The sequence below is a fragment of the Rattus norvegicus genome, chromosome 8 (assembly GCF_021556685.1).
Source record: "Rattus norvegicus strain SHRSP/BbbUtx chromosome 8, alternate assembly SHRSP_T2T, whole genome shotgun sequence".
NCBI lineage: Eukaryota > Metazoa > Chordata > Mammalia > Rodentia > Muridae > Rattus > Rattus norvegicus.
Window position 1 is genome coordinate 27,263,608 of NC_141541.1, and position 24,538 is coordinate 27,288,145.

Here is a 24,538-nt window from a genome sequence, read left to right on the forward strand (position 1 = left end):
GGCATTTCAACAGGTCTTGTGAGCAGAGCGTCAAAGCAGTCTGCGACTGAAGCGGGAGCATGTTGGTACTCCCCCGTGCTGCTTGCAATAGGATTAATGTTATCCTTTCTCTTTCCTTTGCAGACCACAGCAGTTTAGATGGACTAAGCTGATTTTATTAGCAGCTCCTCCAGAGCAAGGTCTGCATTTGGCTTCGATTTTCTGGATAAACGTATAGATTATTTTTTGGAATCTCACTTTGTCTTTAAATATCAAATTATGTCTAATGTACATACATATTACATCTTTATACACACTAATTGAAAGATACTGGAGGGAAAGTAGTTTTTTTTTTAACCTTTTCTTCTTTCCTTTTTTTTAAAAAATTTGTAATGTGGCTCAAATTGGCCTGGAACTTACTGTGTATCCTAGGCCGTGTTTGAACATACCATGTTATTACAGGTGTGTGCCACCATGTGATGTATTGCCATTTGCTAGCATTCCAAAAGACAAGGCGTAAGTTGTTAGCAATATTTGAAGAGGATAATGCTTGAGATCGGTTTTTCTTTTTGGTGAAGGATTGGACCATCCTAAGAATTAAAAACAAAAGACTATTTTGAAAACCGTTTACAAGTTATTTGTAAGAGTTTAGGGATTTTTATTATGTATAATGGTTGTGGTTAAATCATACCTTCCACTTATGTTTATGCTATAGTTTTAAAAATTGATTAGGTTTTAATATTTGGGTGCATATTTGTGCATGGGCAAGGGTACCACAGTGAGGGTGTGGAGGTTAGAGGACAACTTGCCAGAGTCAGTTCTCTCCTACCATGTGGGTCCTGTCAGGTTTGGCAGCAAGCATCTTTGTTTGCCGAGCCACCTCACTGGCCCTATGGTATCTTCTTGATGGAAATGCTCTTTGCAGGGAAAAAAAAAATCTACTAGCAGTTCTGTAAAGTTTTATGCCTTTTCAAATATATAGCAAGTCTCATTTCTCAGAGTGTATGTGTATGTGTGTACCACTGAACACTCTAATCCCCTTAGATATTTTTAAAATGTATTGAAATATGTCAATTATTATAAAACATGTTTATTGATTAAACATTTATAAGGTTTGGGGGTGTAGCTCTTTCAATACCCAGTAAAACACACATTCACCCATATGCATAGGTACTTGTGTGCGCGCACACACACACATGCACACACACACACATACACACATACACATGCATGTACATGTGCTCACTAACATACACACACTTTCTGATCTGCCCTTTGGATGTCCCAGTCCCAGTTGAAATTCTTCTATGCCTAGAAGACTCTGCTGTCACAGCTGGAGGATGACCACCACAGCTGTTTCATTATTACTGTTATTGGGTTACTACTGACTTTGATGGTTGTAGTGGGTTGAACATTGGCTAAGGAAGTGCATATGCTAGACCACTGTATTCTCCCACTGGCAAGATCAGTTGATACTAGAGTATAAGAGCCTTCTCTGAGCTTGTGTGGTTGGGACATCTTGTCAGGAAGTGAACACAGGTCTATCTGACCACCACTCCTGTGCCATTCATGGCCACTGAAAACTCCCAACACAAGCTCTTGTCGTAAGAGTTTTTTTGGAGTGGGAGTGGAAGTGGGAGTGGGAGTGGGAGTGGTTTCTCTGTGTGACTCTGGCTGTCCTGGAACTCACCCTGTAGACCAGGCTGGCCTTGAACTCGGGGATCTGCCTGCCTCTGCCTCCACAGTGCTGTGATTGAAGGCATTCCTCACCACTGCTTGGCTGCCATATTGCTTTCAAAGCAATTTGTTTAATTTTACATGACTCTGCCATTGTCCTGGACCAGACAACCTGATTGCTATTTCCTGAAATTTGACAGAAACATTATTTGGAGAAAGTTCCAGATGTGAACAACAGCAGCTTTTGGACAAGTTCCTGGTTTCAGAGCCTGCCGCAGACTTGTAGGTTGTTCCCACTGCATTCTTTGGCTATCGATGTTAGTCACTTCTTCGTGTGAGAGTCTAGTTCAGTGAGGTGTTACAACTGCCTGTCTCACAAATAAAACAAATATAAGTAAGTGATCACTTGAGCAGATTTCTTATCTTCTCTGTGTTTAGGGATAGCCAAATAGTCATATCTTTGTGCTTTGTAGGGTAAAAAAAAAATCCTTTAAAATTACATTTATTTATTTATTTATGGTGTGTGTGTGTGTGTGTGTGTGTGTGTGTGTGTGTGTGTGTGTGTGTAGAGCGTAGAGGTCAGAGTATATCTTTGGAGTTGGTTCTCCTTCCATCATGTTGGTCCCAGGGATTGAACTCAGTTTGTCAGTCTTGGTGGCAGGTGTCTCTCTCTACAGAGCTATCCCTACAGCCTGATTAATAGAGTTCTTGCAAAATGTTTATGCATGACCCAAAACTTCTTAAAAATGATGACTAGATCCCAGCCTTGAAGCAACTGAGGCAAGAACATTCTGAGTTCACAGCTCGCCTTGTCACAGAGCAAGTTCCGGGCCAGCTCAGGCAACATAGGGGAACTTGTCTCAAAAACCAAAAACCAGACCAAAAACCAAACAAACAAATAAACAAACAAACAACCCCCAAAACAAAAGAAACGAAAGCCCTGTACTGATACACGCTTTTTTTTTTTTCATTTCCCCAGACATTAAATTGTACAGCATTATTAGCGTGTACCAAAAGAAGGGTCCGAAACCTGGGCAGCGCATGCGCAGAAGCAAGGTTTGTCATTGGATGTGGGATTTGACTGGAATGGTCCTATAGCATGCTGGGACCGGGCATCTCACCACAGTCTTGGGTGGTTTGCCTTTTTCCTGAATGCTTTTCTTTCTCAATTCTAGTGCATCAAACCTGTATTCAAATCTCTTACTAAATTCCAACTCTGCTTGGAAAGTGAGACAAGACAAAAACAGAACCAGAGGGTTACCTGATTAATGGGCTGTTTAAGCTTTTTGTTGCGGAGAAAATTAATTCCTCCAAGCTTTGGAGTGACAACTAGAGGTCACAGGAGAAAGGACAAAGTGGTGCTGTGATGGAGGAAATGTTTACTTAGGTCGCCAGGCATGAGCTGAGCATCTCTCATTCAGAACTCAGAGAGCTTTAAAATCTGAGAGCCCCGATGTGATGCCACACATGGGGCATCCCATGCCTACCTCATCTGACAGGTTATAGTTCAAACTCAAATATTCCAAATACATTGTATATAATTACACTCAAACCATGTGTATAAGCGAATTTAATGTTTAAAGTTGGCTCTTCTCTAAGGCATTACATATGCAGATAGTCCAAAGCCTGAAATCCAAAATGGCTGGCCCTAGGCATCCTGGGTCGGTGATACTCATTGTATCCTATGTAAATCAGACCCTCTGATACTGTATGGTGCAGCTCGGTCACCTGGGGGTGTTGTTTGAAGGGGACAAGAGTGTGCATTTCTTTCTTTTTTTTTTTCTTTCAGCCATTTCTTTCTTTTATTTACAGTTTGCGTTCAATGCAAATCAATTCCATAACATGAGAAGTTACTATGAATCAAAGCATAAATACACAAACACAATATACAATCAAATAGATGTACAGCATTCAGGTATGAGGCAAGGGGAGTGTTCATTCACACACACAGTAGCTTCGGGTCTGTGAGGTCTCCTTGTTCCCGGGTAGGTTTCTAAAGACGGAGAAAAAAATGATTCTGGTTATCAAGACTACTGTGACCGTATTAGATCCCAGAATGGGCAAGCATCAGTGTGTGACCATGCGAACAAAAGGAATTTTTTTTTTTTTTTGAGGAAGTGTCTGTGTTTTAGAAGGTATGTGTGTATCAAGGAAATTGGGAAAAAAAAAAAACTTACTGTAGAACCAAACCCCCTCTCAGGCACAGGACCAATGTCAAACTATCTAAAAATATGAACTGATAACCAAAGTATTCCAAACGTGGTTATTCTGATCCATGGTTTTGTTTTTCTCTTTAAAAAAAAAAGTATTTACAGAAATTGTATAAAAGACTTTGTGAATTCTGTGAGAGCTTCCAGTCCTCACATCCCAAATGCTGGGTTGCATATTTGCCTGTAGAATTTGAAGACTCATAATTTTGGCCTTGCTAACAGACCACGCTTTAAATCGTGAAAAGCCCTCGACATATGCCAAAATAAAACGCAGTGTTTGGAGATTAGCCGAGATCAACAGAATTCTGCTCTCTGGAGAACCAGCTCACCTAAGTGAACTTGGTACCCGTGGTGAGTGAGAAAAAACACTGGGAAATGCTTTGCCATTGTGACTTTTGAAATCAGATTTATTCAGGGGTGGCTGGATTTGGGGGTGGGTTCCAATCCATCGTTGCCTGGCCTGTGTCAATTACTAACAAAGGTCAAATACAATATGTCAGACCTAAAGCCACAGAAGGAGGGTGTAAAACGTTCCGTTCTGGAGAGAAGAACTAGAGGTCAACGACGTGGGACTTCACCTAGAGTTTAGCCTATTAAATTAGTAGTAACAAAACAACACATCGGGGATTTAAAGTAACACCTGGTAGTTCCTTCCAACATACACAGAAATAGCATCAGAGAAGCTTTTGAATACCACCTAACTGCGTTACGGCCTTATAGGTCGAAGGAACCAATGAAAATAATGGACCTCCATTCCACACCCCAACCTTCTCCCTCTACATCAAACCTACGCCCGATTTCGAGTGAGAGTTTTAAGTGTCCACATTTCTTAAGCCACATTTCGAGCAAATCACGTCAATTTTGGATGCTTGTCTTCATCTCGGACATAAAACTCCAGCAGATCCCATATTGGCATCTCTCAGCTCTCAAACCCTTCACTCGTCCTTTAAGCCAGTCGAATTTCGGATTCTCAGTGTTTTCTGTTGAGGTAATGGTAACAGCCGATTTGATGTGGACCTGTCTCTTCCTGGTCACATTGGACTTGTGGTTGCCATTCGGGGTGGGTCTAGATGGGGAAGTAGAGACGTTTCTTGGCCTGAGTCTCTAACAGTAGAGATGTAGGAGAGAGAGAGAGAGAGGGCCAGGAGACCGGCTGTGGACTGCAGGGAGCTACACCCAGATCTGGTGGTAGCATTAGTTGGATTTGGGGCAGCAGAGATATTCTGGTTCCCGGAAAATGGTGCAACCGATGTTTGGTTGCAATAAATCTATTATTGTTGGGGGTGTGGGGGTTACTTGTGCCCCAGCACACATGCGAAGGTCAGAGGATATGTTGTCTTTCTACCATGTGGGTTTCAGGATTCGAACTCCAATCGTCGGGCTTGATGGTGAGCACCTTTCTCCTGCCGAGCCGTCTGTGTGGCTGTGTGGCCTGAAATGCCCTTGTGTGGCATTTTGTTTATGCATCTCACAAAAGGAATCTGCAGACCTCTCCAGAGTGCAGTGGCACGCGACACTGCAAGTGCAAGCCCGTGTTTCTCTGCTCAGTCCCAGGATCCTCTGCTCAGTCCCGTGATCCTCTGCTCAGTCCCGTGATCCTCTGCTCAGTCCCGTGATCCTCTGCCTGTGCATTTCTTTCTTTCTTTCTTTCTTTTTTTTTTTCTCGGAGCTGGGGACCGAACCCAGGGCCTTGAGCTCCCTAGGCAAGCGCTCTACCGCTGAGCTAAATCCCCAACCCCAAGAGTGTGCATTTCTAAAAGCTCCTGGGTACCAACACCTTGAGTCTAAAGACATTACCAGGTTTTAGAGAAAGTGACGGTCGAGGACTAACAGAATTGTGGGTGACTGATGAGAAGTTGGTTAGTCCAAGAAAGAAGGAACGTTCGGCTGTTGCCCGTCTTGTCATTAGAGACAGTCTTCAATCTTTTGTTAGAAACCTGTGGGAAATTAGTATTTATAGATAATATAGTTAGTTTTTATTTGTTATTTAAAAAATTGTGTGTGCGTGTGTGTGCGCGTGTGTGCTTGTGCCTGTGTGCCCGTGTGCGTGCGTGTGTATGTGCACATGCGTGCGCATGTGTGGGTGCGTGTGTGTGTGTGTGTGTGTGTGTGCGCGCGCGAGCGCATGTGTGTGCCTATGTGTTGTGCACGCCCCTTCCACCTTGACTTAAAGGGGTCTCTGTTTTGTTGTTCCTTGCTGCATATGGCGGGCTAGTGGACCTTCGAGCCTCTGGGAATTTCCCCTTTACACCCATCCCATGTCTTGCTCTGTGTACGAGTGCCAAGATTATGTGAACTACCACATCTGCTTTTCTGTGAGCTCTGGGGGTTTGAACTCAGGTCTTCACCCTTGTGTGACAGTTGATTTACTGAGTTAGTTTCGAATACAAGTTAGTTTTGTTAGTACATGTTCTAGTTTATGGTTTTTTTCCCCCAGAGACAGGATTTCACTATGTAACTCTGTCTGGTCTGGAACTCACTCTGTAGCCCAGGTTGGCCTTGAACTCGCAGAGATCAGTCTGCTTCTACTTTCCCAGTGCTGGAACTGAAGGCTTAAGCCATGACTCCCAGTTTATTGTGGTTTTCGTTTGTTTCTCTTCTTTGTAGCAATCTGCAAAAGCTTTTTCTTTACAGGTTTTCTTTTATCTTGTAGTTCATGCTGACTCCAGATTTATAATCCCCCTGTCTCAGCTTCCCGATGCTGTTACTGCTGGTGTCTATCACGGTGCTGCCACTCTGATAAATGTTTTCAAGGGCATTTTCACACAACAGATATTTTCATTGATATAGTTATGTGTTTCTATATTCAAACTCTAGCTGTGAGTCTCACTTAAATCCTTTTTTTCCTGTTTATAATTCAATGACACAACATAAGAGAGCCTCTCCCCCCATTATCTGGGAGGGTTGGTATGTTTTCTAGGCAGGTCCCACAGGATTCTTTTCTTTTGCCTGACGGAGGTGAAGAGCCTCCCTTGGGCTGTTGAGTGGTTCTTCCCTCCACATTTGATGTAGGTGCTATGTTAGTCCGCTTTCAGATATTATTACCAGGTACCTGGGATAATTAACTATACTGTAACAATATACTCGAGATAATTAATTTACAGAAGAAACAGTTTATTGGGCTCTTACCTTCAGGGGTGCCAGTCCACAGTCACCTGTTGCTGTGGTTTTGTGGTGAGGTACGTGTCACCAGGGTAACACATGGCAGAGCGAAAGTGTTCATGTCCAGGCTAGGAACCAAAGAGAAGTGGGCATAGTGAACAGCCCCATTTAGGGGGTTCCCAATGATGATGACCTTGAATGGGGCCTCTCTTTTTTTATTATTTAACATTTTATTGATTTTTTTTGTGAATTTCACATTATGTACCCCAATACCACTCAATTCCCTGTCCCTTGGTACCTGCCCTCCACTCTTGCAGCCCCTCAAAAAGAGAAAAAGGAAGAAGCCCGCCGGTGTGCCACAGTGCATCACACAGTGTACTCTTAGGTCCTAACATCGTCACTTGTAGATGTTCATTGCAGTGCGTCATTGGTTTTGCTGGAGGCCTCTGGTCTCTGATATACCATCAATACTGGCCTCTGACGCACTATCAATACTGGTCCTCACCAGGACTCCTTTCAGACACTGCTGCCTCGCCTCATGGAGATCCTGCAGCTTTGGGTCTGCAGAACTCTCCAGCCATTCACGTGTGGGATAGATGTTGGGGTGGCCAACGCAGACCCGTGGATGTGGGCCTGCGTGGCAGCTGAGCTGGTCAGCCCACTGGCTCTCCCGCACCCACACCACCGAGGCCAGCTCTCCAGCATCTGGGCCCCTCTAAGGAGCCTGCCACTTCCCACAGAGCAGCCCGTGGATCAAGCTGTTACCTGAGGATGTTCAGTACCATGCTTACAGCAATTGGTCACAGCTTTCTCCATACACTCCCCGCTTCTGAACTAGACAACCTTACTCAGTGTCTGGTGACCTCATTCTCTCTACCACATGTATCAAGAAAGGATTTACTTATTTTGCTGCTCTGGGTTATGAGAAAAGATGCACCTTATCCGGGCATGGTGGTGCACACCTGAGATTCTAACATTTAGGAAGTGGGAGGTCAGGAGTTCAAGGCTGGCACAGACTGCATAGCAATTCGAGGCCAGCCTGGGCTACATGAGACCCTGTCAAACAATCAAGATGTGTGGGGAGGTGATAAGTCCAAAGTATATAATGTTACTATTTTTCTGTGTATCTGGAGTATGTGATTAAAAAAACTTGTAGTCTATTAAATGCCATTGCTTCATTCAAGGAAAGAATCTAATAAAACTATAATAAAAGGGCAGTTTTGGGCACTCACTGCCAGATTAGAGTTGGGTCATCTGGCAGTTAGTGTGATCATGTGAAACTATCAGTCACGAGTGATATGAATATTTTTCAGAAACCCTCTTATGTAGTGGGACTCAGAAACTTTTTTAGATCCCTCCTCCCCACTTTTGAGCAGGGTTTCATGTAGGACAGGTTGGTCTTACTATGTACTGGAGGCTGACCTTGAACTCCTGATCTTTTACCTTCCCAATGTTGGGATTACAGGCATGCATGCCGTGCCCACGGTTATGCAGTGCTGGGGACTCAGGTCAGAGCTCCCTACATACCTGTCGGGTAAGCATTCTGCCAAGGGAGGTGTATACCCAGCACAGTAACTTCTTTCTTATATATTTGGTTGTGAGCCTAGCCTTTAACGGCTGAGCCATCTCTCCAGCCCTGTAACTTCTTTCTTAGCAGAGTTTGTAAAGGACTGTGGATGGAATCCCACACTTGCTTCTTCTGTGCATGTTGAGTGTGTGTGTGTGTGTGTGTGTGTGCGTGTGTGTGTGTGTGTGCGTGTGTGTGTGTGTGTGTGTGTGTGTGTGTGTGTTCTTGTTTGGGTGGATGCACATGCATGTAGAGGTCAGAAGTTTACCTCAGTTTTGTTCCTCAGGAACACCCATCTTTGTTTTCTCCATACAGGGTCTCTCAGTGGCCTGGAACTTGCTGCTAGAGCTGTGCTGGCCAGGGAGCCTGAGGGACCCTCCTGTCTGTGCCTCCCTGGAGCTGGGGTCATGAGCACTTGCTGTTACACCTGGCTTTTCAACATGGGTTCTTGGAATTGAACCCAAGTTGTCATGCTTGCACAGTGAGCACAGCATCTGCCGGGGCATGTGCTCCACCTCTGGTCAATGCAGGAGTGGTTCACGAAGACATGAGCTAAAATCAGAGTCAGAGCTTCTAGGGGCCACGGCAGCCAGGGGCAATCTTTGTATAGTGTCTTAAGGTGTCTGAGGTGTGCTCAAGGCTGTGGTGCTAGCACAAGAGTAGTGAGGCGTCTGGGCAGTAAGAGCTCACCGATTGGCCCCACTGCCCCGTCCTGGACATCTTTGCTTGTGGGAATGAAGAGCGGGGTGCTTGCCCTGTAGACTGACAGAGCTCAGCTCTAGCAGCAGTGTTTAACATCTCATTTTAGAAACGCCGTGGTTATCTGTATATATGTGTAACTGCGTGTGGGTTTGTGCATGTGACTGAAGAGGGTGTCAGATCCCCGAAGCTGGGGTTACAGGCTGGCTGTTTTGAGTTTTCTGATGTGGGTGCTGGGAGCCAAACTGTGTCCTCTGCAAGAACAACATGTTCTTTTAGCCACTTTCTAGCCCACAAGACTTATTTTATTATTTTAAAATTATTGCCAGGTGGTGGTGGCACATATCTTTAATGCTAGCACATTGAAGGCAGAGACAGGAGGATGTCTGTGAGTTTGAGGCTGGCCTGATCTATAGAGTGAGCTTCAGAACAGCCAGGGGTACACAGAGAAACCCTGTCTTGAAAAATCAGATATATATATATGTCCTTTGAAAGAGCAGGATGTGCTCTTAATTGCTGAGCTGTCTCTTTAACTCCCACTAATGGCAGTTTTTAACAGTGCTTTAAACATGCTGAGTATCTGCCTAGCACTCAGGGAAAGGTGGGTCTCCCTCTGTCATAATCATTTATCAAATAATACACTAAAAGATATTTGGAGCCAGGTGTGGGAGGATTGGGAGTTTAGGCCAGCCTGAGCTACATGGAACCCTGTCTTAGAAAACAAAAGGAAACAACAAAACAGAAGAAACAACAAAACCCCAACATCTCCCCCACCCCCTTAAAAAGAAAAAAGAGCCAAGGAAGCAAATGCTCACTTTATCTCTGTCAGGAAGTCATGGTGCTGGGAGGCAGCTGCTCACATTGTGCCTGCAGCAGGGAGCCGAGAGGTGAGTGCTGGTGCTTGGCTGGCTGTCCCCTTTCCTGAGTTAGGACTCAGTTCATAGAATCATTTAAGGCAGCCTTCATTTAAGGTAGATCTTTTCACCCCAACCTTCCCCAGAGATCTCTTCACAGACATGTTCAGAGGTTCCCATGGTGAGTTTAAATCCTCCCAGGTTGACAAGATTAACCATCACAGATACATATATACATATATATATATATACACACACACATATATAATATATATTTTATATATATAATATATATTATATATATATATATATATATATATATATATTTGATAGCACTGGGGATGAGCCACGGACTTTGGACACACTAGGTGCTAAGAGTTCTACCACTAAACTATCTCTCAGCCCTTTAAACGATTTTAATTTGGGGACAGAGTTTCACTAAGTTGCCCAGGCTACCCTTGAATTCATTTACTCTGTAGCCTAGGCTTCCTTCCTGTGACTTCCACAATAGTTGGGTGTACTGGCGGTCCTGGGTTCTATAAGAAAGTAAGCTGAGCAAACCAGGGGAAGCAAGCCAGTAAGAAACATCCCTCCATGGCCTCTGCATCAGCTCCTGCTTCCTGACCTGCATGAGTTCCAGTCCTGACTTCCTTTGGTGATGAATAGCAATGTGGAAGTGTAAGCTGAATAAAGCCTTTCCTCCCCAACTTGCTTCTTGGTCATGATGTTTGTGCAGGAAAAGAAACCCTGACTAAGACAGTGGGTCACGGCACGTGCCACCTGGCTATCAGGGCCGCTCTGATTTGTATCACTGTTGTAAAAATATAAAAAATAAAAAAGTATGGTTATCTTTTACCTTGCTAGGTTCAGCACTGCGGTGCCTGAAGATATCTGCTGGATATCTTAATTCTCAGTCAGCAAAGCGTCTCACCCGCTCTGCTCCATCCCTTATCACACTGCCGAAGGCCTCTCTCTGAGCCTGGCAGCAGTCTCCCTACCTACCTAGTTCCCAAGGCAGGTTTCCACACATCCCATACTTAACCAGCACGCCTCCCTTTGTTTTGCTGATGAAGGGGCTGAGCTATCGCAGGGTCGTCCGTTGCTTTTCTCTGTGTGCTGACAGAGTACCTGACTGTTCGTTTGGTTCGTTCTGTTCAGTGTTTGAATGCATAGTTCACCGTGGCGTGGCGTGGCGGGAGGCGTGGCCGGGGGAAGTGAGGTGGCTGGTCACATGGTACCTGCAGTTGGAAGCTGAGGGATGAGTGCTGGGGTTCAGCTGCCGTCACCCTTGTTCAGTTTTTACCCCGTCTGTGACTGAGGTCTGGGGAGGGGTTTTACCCAATGCGCTGTTTAGTTTATTGTCAACTTGACACAAACTAGGGTCTGGGAAGGGAACCCTCAACTGTGGAGGGACGTGGGCATGTTTGTGGGCCATTTTCTTAGTTAATTAACGTGGAAAGGCTCATCCCACTGTGGGTGGTGCCATCCCTCGGCAGGTGGGTCTGGGTTGCATAAGAAAAGTAGCTGAGTAAGCCAGGGGGCAAGCCAGTTAGCAGCCTTCCCCCATGGCCTCTGCTTCAGCTCCTGCCTCCAGGTTCTTGCCTGGAGTTCCTGCCTCTGCATGATCTCGTATGACCTGCAAGTCAGATGAACCCTTTTCTCTGTAGGCTGAAGGTGTTCTCCCTCTCAGCTAAAACTTTCTGGAAACATCCTCAGAGAAGGGCCCATAATGGATCTCCTAGGTGGTTCCAAACCCAGTCAGGTGGAAAAAGGTGGTTATCACACTTCATGGTTGCGTGGTTGGTGTCATGGGAATCCAGACCCACACAGCTTGTCTTCAGTGTGTAGGATTTTCAGCTTTCTAAGACAGTTTCTTGGTTTATTTTGGATGGAAGAAAACAGCCTTGGTTTCTATGATTCGTGTGTGTAGAAGGCCTACTTCAAGGAACAGGCTGTTCTGTGTGCTTAGAGTACAGTTGGTCTTTTTTATTTTCAGATTCCATATTTGTGAACCTGCCACTTGATAAAAGTTAGTTTTCATCTCAAAATCAATGTTCTCAGTGCTCTGTAGCCATCTGTGGCCGCTGCGTGAGCATCGAGGACAGTGATCTACAGGACCCCGCCGATGCCAAGGTCACTCTTTGTCATCTCTCAGTTCTCATGCTATAAACAAGAACAAGCTGTGAGAGTCTGTTCTGTCCTTCCATCCCGAGGCCCTGGGATCAAACGCAGGTCAGCAGGCGTGGTGGGCAGCCCTGCTGAGCCTTCTGCCAGCTCTGCGCTTCCTGTTTCACATGTAAGCAGTGCTTTAGTGGTGGTACATGCTTTCGGTCCCAGGACTCAGGAATCTGAGGTAGGGGATTGAACGTTTAAAGCCAGCCTGGGCTACCCAATGAGACAGTGTTTCAAAAAAGCAAAGCAAGACAAGACAAGACAATTAATTCACAAATAAAAACATCATGCAGTGTGATTAAGGTGGATGCCCAAACAGCCTTGAGCCCCATGCATCTCAGCGAATACACAGTTAGGACGGCCATGCTGAAACCTGTGTATTATACTGTCAATTGTATTTAACTCACTCACCTACCCCAAGGAGAAAAACTATGGTAGTGGAAACTAGAAAGAAAATTAGATTTATGTCTTCTTTAATGATACCTATGACCTTTGCCCACATTCTGTCTTTACTGTCACCTAATATTACCTCTTCTTAACCTCCTTTCTAAATGTTGTAAGATACCCACAGTTACCACTCTTGGTTAAAACTGGAGTGTGTGAGTGTGTGCGAGTTTGTGTGTGTGTGTGTGTGTGTGTGTGTGTGTGTGTGAGTGTGTGTGTGTGTGAGTTGTGTGTGTGTGTGTGTGTGAGAGAGAGAGAGAGAGAGAGAGAGAGAGAGAGAGAGATTGAAATTAATTTTTTATTGAAAACATTTTACATTATCTATTTTGGCCATGTTTTTTCTATCTCCCTTTCTCCCAGACCCTCTGTACCTTCCGACCCACCTTACTTTATATTTCTTCCCTCTTCAAAGACAAAGAATCAAGAAACACACACTCAAAAATCATCACAAAACCCACCAATACAGTAATCAAAGTAATCAAAGCAAACAAGCAAGATCAGTAAGCCAAGAGGCCTAAGCAAAGCAAAGCGAGATTAAAAAAAAAAAAAACCAAAAACCTCCAAAATTACCATCAAGTTAACTTTCTGTTGGCCAACTTTTCCTGGGCCTGAGGCCTGCCCTCACTGTGATTAGGATAATGAGCCTCCAATCCTTTGCAGCTTGGTGTGACTTTCAGATAGCCTGGTGGTTAGGGGTGAGAGGCCGTGTTTACATCTTCCTCTCAGCGCCAGGACCCTGTGTGAACCTGTGAAGGTCTTGTGCAAGCAGCCACGGTCTCAGGGAGCTCACGTGTGCGTCAGTCCTGCTGTGCGGGGAAGACACTGTTTTCTGGGAGTCATCCATCACCCCTGCCTCTTCTTTCCCGTAGGTCCCGGAGCCTTGAGAAGAGGATGGGAAGAACATTCTCGCTGCTCTACTCTAGCCCTTTTAGCAGTTGAGGCTTTAAGCTTTCAGGCCCCTGATATACTTTCTGAATTGATTTTTGTGTAAGGTGAAAGATTTAATTCAATCCTTCGCAGGACATCCGGCTTTGCCCGCACTGTTTGTTGAACTCGATCTCTTTTTCCGATGGTCTGTTTGGCCTCATGTGTCAGAGGCTGGGTGGTCATGGTTCTGTTGGTCTGTCCGTGAGTCCTCTATGCCGTCCCAGTGTCTGCCTGCCTTGCTCTCCCAGCACAAGGCTGTTACTATCACTGTGTAACTTGAGGTTGGGTTCTGCGTACGCCAGTGTGTTCTTATCACTGAGGATTACTTTGGCTGTTTGTGGTCTTATGTGAATACTTGGATTGCATTTTCCTACGTCTGCACAGCATAACAGGGATTTTGACAAGCATTACATCAAGCTTATAGATTACTTTTGGTGGTATATCCATCTTGTAACATTAATTCTGTTAACTCAAGAGCACAGGAGGTCATTCTGACATCTATCACCTTCGAGCACTTTTTCCAGTCTTGACGTTTCAATTTGTTGCTTATGTGTATTCGCAGGTACTAATATTTGAAGTAATTTATCTTATCACTATTATTTTAAAATTATGCGGGTATGTCTGTATGTGGGTTTATTCGCTCGAATACAGTCCCACTGAAGGCCAGAAGCGGGTGTCAGTTCTCCAGGGCCTGGAGTTACAGGGATTTACAGCCACGGATTGTGAGTGCTGCATTCCGACCTGGGTCCTTTGGACGATGAGTGTGCCATGTCAGCTGCAAGCCTTCCCTAGGGCCCATGAGTACTTGACATTTTGGGGATTATTATGAACAGGTTATGTTTCCTAATTTCTTTCCGGTATATGTGAAGGCTATATTGATTTTGTATCTTGTAACTTTACTGTAAGTGTTTTTACATCTAAGAATTCTCTGGTAGATTACACAGAGTCTTTTAAAAATAGAATCATGTCATCTGCAAATGGGGTAATTTGACTTCTTTCCATAAAGTTAATTTTTACTATAGATGAACATTTTATTTTTAGGTTGAAAGGAAATGTCCTTATTTAAAGCCCGTGACTGGTGGTCTACTGTGCTGGGAGAGAAAGAAGAGTTTGATCAGGGCTGTTTGTGCTTGGCTGACGTGGACAACAGCAGGAATGGACAGGGTAAGGAATCTGTGGGCGCTTTTGTTTTCCCAGTGTCGGGACCTCACAAACGCACGGAAGTTTCTGATACTGGGCTTTAGTCTGCACCTCCCTCCCCCCTAGAGTTGAACATTAAAGAGAGTAAATAAAACTAACTTGGTTTTAAAAACATGAGCATAGGAGAACATGACTAAAGTGTCTAAAGTTCTCCCTCTTCCTCTCTCCCTCTCCCTCTCTCCCTCCCTCTCCCCCTCCTCCTCCCCCTCCCTCTCTCTTGACTTTCACTAAAGTCCAGGCTGGCCCAATCTCACTCTGGTCCTCCTGGATTTGGGATTACAAGCGTGTGCCACTGTCCTGGTGTTTCTCTTATTAGTAATGTGTAGGTGGCGGGCTGGCAGACGTGTTCTCACCTCTGTTTTATTTCTATCACCTGGGCTTTATTCATGCTGTTGTATTACTTGGAAGAATTAATGGATAAATCACATGGCACCACTCAGTTTGCTTCCAGATGGGGTCTCCTAGAGGAGAGCTAGTAAGATATTTAATAATTTGAAAAACTCTTGTTAGAAATTATTCAATGAAAACGGTGTGCTCTTCTGGTTGAGTCAGAAAGCATCGAGGTCATGATAAAGCCGCACTGACTCTGCTACTGAGGGGGCAGTAAACCAGCTACTGTGCTAGCCTTACACTGCTTGCTTCTCTGCATAGTCACGTGTTTCAAGTCTTAAAAAGGGTCTAGTTCTATATAATTACAGTGTGAAATTAGTTACGTTTGAATAACTTGTTTATCACAAGCTTTTACTTTGAAATTCAGATAATCATTGTCCTCCAAGAAAGAACATATAATTTGCTAATATGAATATTATTCCTTTCCTGTTATTTCTATTACCTGTAATGAAAATGTGTTAGCAAGGGGCAGGGTGGCAAAGGAAGCGAGGGAGAGACTGGGAAGAGGAAGGGGAGGAAAATGAGGAGGAAGAGAAAGAGGAACAGGAGGAGGAAGAAGAGGAGGGAGAGGAGGAGGAAGAAGAGGAGGGAGAGAAGGAGGGAAATGTAGAAGAAGAGGGGGAGGAAGAGGGGGAGGAGGAGGGGAAGGAGGAGGGGGAGGAGGAGAGGGAGGAGGAGGAGAGTAGCACAAGTTTTTTTTTTTTTTTCATCTTTATTAACTTGAGTATTTCCTATTTACATTTCAAGAGCACAGGAGGTCATTCTGACATCTATCACCTTCGAGCACCTTTTCCAGTCTTGACGTTAGGGGCCAACATTCCCCTAACCCCTCCCCCTCTCCTTCTATATGGGTGTTCCCCTCCCCATCCTCCCCCCATTACCACCCTCCCCACAACAATCACGTTCACTGGGGGTTCAGTCTTAGCAGGACCCAGGGCTTCCCCTTCCATTGGTGCTCTTACTAGGATATTCATTGCTATGTGTGCAGTTGGAGCCCAGGGTCAGTCCATGTATAGTCTTTAGGTAGTGGCTTAGTCCCTGGAAGCTCTGGTTGGTTGGCATTGTTGTTCATATGGGGTCTCGAGCCCCTTCAAGCTCTTTCAGTCCTTTCTCTGATTCCTTCAATGGGTGTCCTGTTCTCAGTTCAGTGGTTTAATGATGGCATTCGCCTATGTATTTGCTGTATTCTGGCTGTGTCTCTCAGGAAAGATCTATATTCGGTTCCTGTCAGCCTGCACTTCTTTGCTTCATCCATCTTACCTAGTTTGGTGGCTGTATATGTATGAGCCACATGTGGGGCAGGCTCTGAATGGGCGTTCCTTCTGCCTCTGTTCTAAAGTTTGCCTCCCTATTCCCTGCCAAGGGTATTCTTGTTCCCCTTTTAAAGAAGGAGTGAAGCATTCGCATTTTGGTCATCCTTCTTGAGTTTCATGTGTTCTGTGCATCTAGGGTAATTCAAGCATTTGGGCTAATATCCACTTATCAGTGAGTGCATACCATGTATGTTTTTCTGTGATTGGGTTACCTCACTCAGGATGATGTTTTCCAGTTCCATTCATTTGCCTATGAATTTCATAAAGTCATTGTTTTTGATAGCTGAGTAATATTCCATTGTGTAGATGTACCACATTTTCTGTATCCATTCCTCTGCTGAAGGGCATCTGGGTTCTTTCCAACTTCTGGCTATTATAAATAAGGCTGCTATGAACATAGTGGAGCACGTGTCTTTTTTATATGTTGGGGCATCTTTTGGGTATATGCCCAAGAGAGGTATAGCTGGGTCCTCAGGTTGTTCAATGTCCAATTTTCTGAGGAACCTCCAGACTGATTTCCAGAATGGTGTACCAGTCGTAGAACAGGGTTTTAAAGTACGGAAGTGTCCTCTCATTTCTTAGAAGAATCCAGGCCCTCTCTCCTACTGTAATGCTGGGCAGGTGTCTGTTCTGAGGCCGCCCTGGGAGGTCAGTGATTATCCCGCATGACACTTTGAACCTTATGGCTTCCCTCTCATTTGTTCCCCTGACAGTCACAAAACATGTACCCAGGTGACATGCTGAAGCTCACTCCTTCTAAAGTGTTCAAAGCTCAGCTTGGTCGAAACAATACTTCTGAAATGAGCTGTTTTCATTCATCTCTGTTAGGGCTCTGTCCTGGGGTGCTAGTTGTGAACATTATCTTTTGTATTCCTAACCTGTGCTATATAAAATCATTACATCTATGACTGCCAAATAGACAAAGCCAATGATCGTCATTTCCCAGGGCTGATAGCTGTCCTGCAGGGTCCTGGAGTGACTAGTGCACATGAAGGTGCCAGTTCTAGACATGAGAGCCTGTGGCACTGTTCTCTGGGGATGCCTGGGGTGCAGGCTCAGGTATCTGCATTGTGAGTGCTTGGAAGCTGCACCCTAAGGCTGAGCAGTTACTGCTGATCCGAGGGATCTGAGGAGTGAGGGCTGATGTAAACAGTTCGTGATGTGGTCTTTAGGATGACTGTATCTCGTAGTCAGAATATAGGTAGAGGTTTGGAAGTAAGTGCTTAGAGTTCTAGTGAAAACCCACAGGGGGAGACGGTGCAGTGAGAGGGAAGGAGGTAGCCGTCTATAACTTGGAGATTGCAAGTCGTGAACAGGGAGGTTTGGGAAGTAGTCAGAGAGAGATTTCGAGAGGTCTTCCAGAGAGTCAGAGGAAACAGAGGCTGGTTCCCGGAACGCAAGGTAGGCTTATTTGTTTATGAAGGGTCTCATGTAGCCCGGACTCTTCTTCACCTCACTGAGGCTGAGCACAGCCCTGAAGTTCTGATCCTTCTGTCACCAGCTCCCCAGGATTGGGATGACCAGTACATGCCACTTTTACACGATGCTTGGGATGGAACCCATAGAGGCCCATGTTAGGCAAGCACTTTACTAAGTAAGCTACACCCCAGCTTAGAGGCAGAGTTTTTAATGACAAGAGGAATGAAAGGTTCTCAATCATTTAGAAACAAGTGGGTCAATTGTGTTCTTTGCAAAAAAAAAAAAAGATTTTTAAAATTACTTCAGAAACCCTCATGTGTCCATCTGTGTGAGAGTGCAGGTGGCTGCAGAGTCCAGGAGTTGGATCTTCTGCCGTGAGATTTCAGGGTCTTGGCTGGGAGCCACCAGGGGCTGGGAGCCAGGCTGGACTCCTCTGTGAGCAGTAACAGCTGGAGATGTCCCCAGCCCAGAGCTGTTCTCACTGAGGGTGGGTGTGCACTCACCTCTAGGGAGTGCGGGGTGACAGAGGGGTGGCGAACAGACTATGGCTCTGTACAGAAACCTGCTATAAAAAGCAAAAGAAAGATGGAGGACAGTGCGTAGCTTAGACGTTTCCCCCACTGTGACAAAGTCGAGATGTGGCAGAATGTTCCCATCCCTGTTTAAATCCAACCAGCCTTTTCATCCTTGTATTTGGTCCCATCTCCACAAGTCCCTTCATCAGTCCTCCTTAGAGACAGCTGCCTCACCAGCTCACCCTTGGGCCGCCATCTTTCTGACCCCTGGAATTAACGTAATTCAAAGCAAGTATTCAGGACTCATGCAGAGCTTTGATATTTGCTCTTTCCAAGTGCATCTGTGTAAGTCCCTGTCTTAATGTTTTATTGCTGTGAAGAGACACCATGACCATGGCAACTCTTAGAAAAGAAAGCATTTAGTTGGGGCTTGTTTACGGTTTCAGTGGGTTAGACCATTATCACCATGGCGGGAAGCATGGCGGCATGTAGGTAGACTGGTACTGGGGAAATGAGTTCCCAGTGGGATCCTCAGGCAGTGGGAGGAGGAAGGCCTGGGCCTGGGTTAGGCTTTCGAAACCTCAAAGACCATCTCCAGTGTCATACTTTCTCCCGTAAGGCCATCTCTCCTCCATGAGCCTATGGGGGCCGTTCTCATTCAAACCACCAGTGTGGTTGAGAGGACTCCTAGGACAGTCTGTATTGGGGCAGGAGAGATGACGCAGTGGCTAAGAGCCATTGCAGGTGTCTGATCTCACTGCCAACCCAGAGACTATGCTCTTTCCTGGGGAAAACCTGTTTCTAGTTGTGGCGTGGGGCGCATCCCTTGGTACAGTACACACCCTTGATTCCTCTGTCTGGAATATAGACATGCTCTTAGTCTACACCTCTAATCCAACACAGTGAAGGAAAGTTAGTTTGTAGAAGGAAGCAGCAGTGTTTGAAAGTGATGTCTAATAGAGTGGCAGAAAAAGGTGACGATTCGGAGAAAGATTTGACAGAATAGGATATGCCCAACTCTCATGAGAAGACAGAGGAAAGGGAAGCTATGTAAGAGATGTTGGGGGGATGGGGAGAGGGAGAGGGAGAGGGAGAGGGAGAGGGAGAGGGAGAGGGAGAGGGAGAGGGAGAGGTGGGGGGGGGAGTGGAGGGAGAGAAAGGGCAGTTTTACCGGGAGAGTTTTATAGAAAATGTTAGACACAGGTGAAGACAGAAAGTGGCAGAGAGTGAGAAGGAGCCAGAAGATTATAACAGATTGCTAAAGTTAGTTTGACGCCAAGCAGAGCAATTCACTGAGAAACTGAGAGAAGCCAGTTTGAATCAGTCATCTTGGAGTGGAGTTTGAGCCAAAACAGCTGAGTTGAACCAGCCAGCCAGGGATCAGAAAGAACTAGGAAGGGGTGAACTTATTCAGTAGCAAGTCTCAGAGGCAGAAAACATTCTCGGCCTAGGTTTGATTGTATGGAGGCTAGAAGCTTCCAGCAAGAGGCCTAGGTTAGCAGATGGGCAGGGTAAGCTTTGGAGATGACGGTTACATCAGGTGACTAATATACAATGCTGTTCCGGAGGACAGGTTTCAATTCCCAGCATCCATCTGGGAGCTCCCAATTGTCTGTAACTTCAATTCCAGAAAATTTGATGCTGTCTTCTGGCCTCTGTGGGCACCAGGCACACATATGGCACACAGGCAGGCATGAAGGCAAAACATCCATAGAGTTAAAAAAGTTCCTATTAGGTGTATGGGGTGTGGTAGCAATGATAATCCAGTAGACAGACTGACATTGGTCATGTGACTCATTCTGACTTATGTGTGACAATGGGCAAGAAGTTGTGACTGTCTAGCAGCTTGTGGTGTCTGTTTCTCCACTGACCTGAAATGTTTATAAGTGAGGGGAAAGGCCTTAATATGATAAACACATTTAAATGCTTTCTTTAAACTATTACTCAGGGAAGTGGGGAGAAGAAGACAGAAGTGGTCTTTTTTTTAAAAGATTTATTTATTTATTATATATAAGTACACTGTAGCTGTCTTCAGATACACCAGAAGAGGGCATCAGATCTCTTTACAGATGGTTGTGAGCCACCATGTGGTTGCTGGGAATTGAACTCATGACCTCTGGAAGAGCAGTCTCCAGCCCCCCGAAGTGGTCTTAATGGCTTCTCATTTAATGTTATCCAGGACACCTCATTTGAATGAGTGAATGAGTGAATGAATGAATGAATTTGTCATAGCTCGAAATCTGTGAGTAAAACTTCTTTTTTTTTTAGGCTATTTTTTTTTTTTTTTTTGGTTCTTTTTTTTTTTTCGGAGCTGGGGACCGAACCGAGGGCCTTGCGCTTCCTAGGCAAGCGCTCTACCACTGAGCTAAATCCCCAACCCCTATTTTTTTTTTTTTATTAACTTGAGTATTTCTTATATACATTTCGAGTGTTATTCCCTTTCCCGGTTTCCGGGCAAACATCCCCCTCCACCTCCCCTTCTTTATAGGTGTTCCCGTCCCCATCCTCCTCCCATTGCCGCCCTCCCCCCAACAATCTAGTTCACTGGGGTTCAGTCTTAGCAGGACCCAGGGCTTCCCCTTCCACTGGTGCTCTTACTAGGATATTCATTGCTACCTATGAGGTCAGAGTCCAGGGTCAGTCCATGTATAGTCTTTAGGTAGTGGCTTAGTCCCTGGAAGCTCTGGTTGCTTGGCATTGTTGTACTTTTGGGGTCTCGAGCCCCTTCAAGCTCTTCCAGGTCTTTCTCTGATTCCTTCAACGGGGATCCTATTCTCAGTTCAGTGGTTTGCTGCTGGCATATGCCTCTGTGTTTGCTGTATTCTGGCTGTGTCTCTCGGGAGAGATCTACATCCGGCTCCTGTCAGTCTGCACTTCTTTGCTTCATCCATCTTGTCTAATTGGGTGGCTGTATATGTATGGGCCACATGTGGGGCAGGCTCTGAATGGGTGTTCCTTCTGTGTCTGTTTTAATCTTTGCCTCTCTATTCCCTGCCAAGGGTATTCTTGTTTCCCTTTTAAAGAAGGAGTGAAGCATTCACATTTTGATCATCCGTCTTGAGTTTCATTTGTTCTAGGCATCTAGGGTAATTCAAGCATTTGGGCTAATATCCACTTATCAATGAGTGCATACCATGTGTGTTTTTCTGTGATTGGGTTACCTCACTCAGGATGATATTTTCCAGTTCCGACCATTTGCCTACGAATTTCATAAAGTCATTGTTTTTGATAGCTGAGTAATATTCCATTGTGTAGATGTACCACATTTTCTGTATCCATTCCTCTGTTGAAGGGCATCTGGGTTCTTTCCAGCTTCTGGCTATTATAAATAAGGCTGCGATGAACATAGTGGAGTCTTTTTTATATGTTGGGGCATCTTTTGGGTATATGCCCAAGAGAGGTATAGCTGGATCCTCAGGCAGTTCAATGTCCAATTTTCTGAGGAACCTCCAGACTGATTTCCAGAATGGTTGTACCAGTCTGCAATCCCACCAACAATGGAGGAGTGTTCCTCTTTCTCCACATCCTCGCCAGCATCTGCTGTCACCTGAGTTTTTGATCTTAGCCATTCTCACTGGTGTGAGGTGAAATCTCAGGGTTGTTTTGATTTGCATTTCCCTTATGACTAAAGATGTTGAACATTTCTTTAGGTGTTTCTCAGCCATTCGGCATTCCTCAGCTGTGAATTCTTTGTTTAGCTCTGAACCCCATTTTTTAATAGGGTTATTTGTCTCCCTGCAGTCTAACTTCTTGAGTTCTTTGTGTATTTTGGATATAAGACCTCTATCTGTTGTAGGATTGGTAAAGATCTTTTCCCAATCTGTTGGTTGCCGTTTTGTCCTAACCACAGTGTCCTTTGCCTTACAGAAGCTTTGCAGTTTTATGAGATCCCATTTGTCGATGCTTGATCTTAGAGCATAAGCCATTGGTGTTTTGTTCAGGAAATTTTCTCCAGTGCCCATGTGTTCCAGATGCTTCCCTAGTTTTTCTTCTAGTAGTTTGAGTGTATCTGGTTTGATGTGGAGGTCCTTGATCCACTTGGACTTAAGCTTTGTACAGGGTGATAAGCCTGGATCGATCTGCATTCTTCTACATGTTGACCTCCAGTTGAACCAGCACCATTTGCTGAAAATGCTATCTTTTTTCCATTTGATGGTTTTGGCTCTTTTGTCAAAAATCAAGTGCCCATAGGTGTGTGGGTTCATTTCTGGGTCTTCAATTCTGTTCCATTGGTCTATCTGTCTGTCTCTGTACCAATACCATGCAGTTTTTATCACTATTGCTCTGTAATACTGCTTGAGTTCAGGGATAGTGATTCCCCCTGAATTCCTTTTATTGTTGAGGATAGTTTTAGCTATCCTGGGTTTTTTGTTATTCCAGATGAATTTGCAAATTGTTCTGTCTAACTCTTTGAAGAATTGGATTGGTATTTTGATGGGGATTGCATTGAATCTGTAGATCGCTTTTGGTAAAATGGCCATTTTTACTATATTAATCCTGCCAATCCATGAGCATGGGAGATCTTTCCATCTTCTGAGGTCTTCTTCAATTTCTTTCTTCAGAGTCTTGAAGTTCTTATTGTACAAATCTTTTACTTGCTTGGTTAAAGTCACACTGAGGTATTTTATGTTATTTGGGACTATTATGAAGGGCATCGTTTCCCTAATTTCTTTCTCGGCTTGTTTCTCTTTTGTGTAGAGGAAGGCTACTGATTTATTTGAGTTAATTTTATACCCAGCCACTTTGCTGAAGTTGCTTATCAGCTTTAGTAGTTCCCTGGTGGAACTTTTGGGATCACTTAAATATACTATCATATCATCTGTAAATAGTGATATTTTGACTTCTTCTTTTCCGATCTGTATCCTCTTGACCTCCTTTTGTTGTCTGATTGCTCTGGCTAGAACTTCAAGAACTATATTGAATAAGTAGGGAGAGAGTGGGAAGCCTTGTCTAGTCCCTGATTTTAGTGGGATTGCTTCAAGTTTCTCTCCATTTAGTTTACTGTTAGCAACTGGTTTGCTGTATATGGCTTTTACTATGTTTTGGTATGGGCCTTGAATTCCTATTCTTTCCAGGACTTACTTTTATCATGAAGGGGTGTTGAATTTTGTCAAATGCTTTCTCAGCATCTAATGAAATGATCATGTGGTTTTGTTCTTTCAGTTTGTTTATATAATGGATCACGTTGATGGTTTTCCGTATATTAAACCATCCCTGCATGCCTGGGATGAAGCCTACTTGGTCATGGTGGATGATTGTTTTGATGTGCTCTTGGATTCGGTTTGCCAGAATTTTGTTGAGTATTTTTGCATCGATATTCATAAGGGAAATTGGTCTGAAGTTCTCTTTCTTTGTTGGGTCTTTGTGTGGTTTAGGTATAAGAGTAATTGTGGCTTCGTAGAAGGTATTCGGTAGTGATCCATCTGTTTCAATTTTGTGGAATATTTTGGATAATATTGGTATGAGGTCTTCTATGAAGATCTGATAGAATTCTGCACTAAACCCGTCTGGACCTGGGCTCTTTTTGGTTGGGAGACCTTTAATGACTGCTTCTATTTCCTTAGGAGTTATGGGGTTGTTTAACTGGTTTATCTGTTCCTCATTTAACTTCGGTAACTGGTATCTGTCTAGGAAATTGTCCATTTCCTGCAGATTTTCAAGTTTTGTTGAATATAGGCTTTTATAGTAAGATCTGATGATTTTTTGAATTTCCTCTGAATCTGTAGTTATGTCTCCCTTTTCGTTTCTGATTTTGTTAATTTGGATACACTCTCTGTGTCCTCTCGTTAGTCTGGCTAAGGGTTTATCTATCTTGTTGATTTTCTTTGGTTGTGTTGATTCTTTCTATGGTCCTTTTTGTTTCTACTTGGTTGATTTCAGCTCTGAGTTTGATTATTTCCTGCCTTCTACTCCTCCTGGGTGTATTTGCTTCTTTTTGTTCTAGAGATTTTAGGTGTGCTGTCAAGCTGCTGACATATGCTCTTTCCTGTTTCTTTCTGCAGGCACTCAGCGCTATGAGTTTTCCTCTTAGCACAGCTTTCATTGTGTCCCATAAGTTTGGGTATGTTGT

The 24,538-nt window shown here is 44.4% G+C and overlaps 1 protein-coding gene and 1 pseudogene across 34 annotated transcripts in view; one reads left to right on the plus strand and one right to left on the minus strand.

The window, feature by feature from the left end:
- Nucleotides 1-24,538, plus strand: part of Bbs9 (Bardet-Biedl syndrome 9) — a 423,050-nt gene that overhangs the window by 715 nt on the left and 397,797 nt on the right. For 6 of the 34 annotated variants that reach the window (XM_087561752.1, XM_087561760.1, XM_087561773.1 and 3 more), the window contains exon 2: nt 14,673-14,795. In XM_087561752.1, the coding sequence (XP_087417878.1) occupies nt 14,684-14,795 (112 nt within the window). In that variant the 5' untranslated portion in view covers nt 14,673-14,683. Of the gene's footprint in view, nt 1-123; nt 180-1,856; nt 2,051-2,635; nt 2,713-3,962; nt 4,218-14,672; nt 14,796-24,538 lie in introns of all 34 variants that reach the window. The other 28 variants (XM_087561778.1, XM_087561751.1, XM_087561758.1 and 25 more) reach the window with 12 other exon arrangements.
- LOC148003990 (signal transducer CD24-like) lies at nt 4,903-9,255 on the minus strand (annotated as a pseudogene).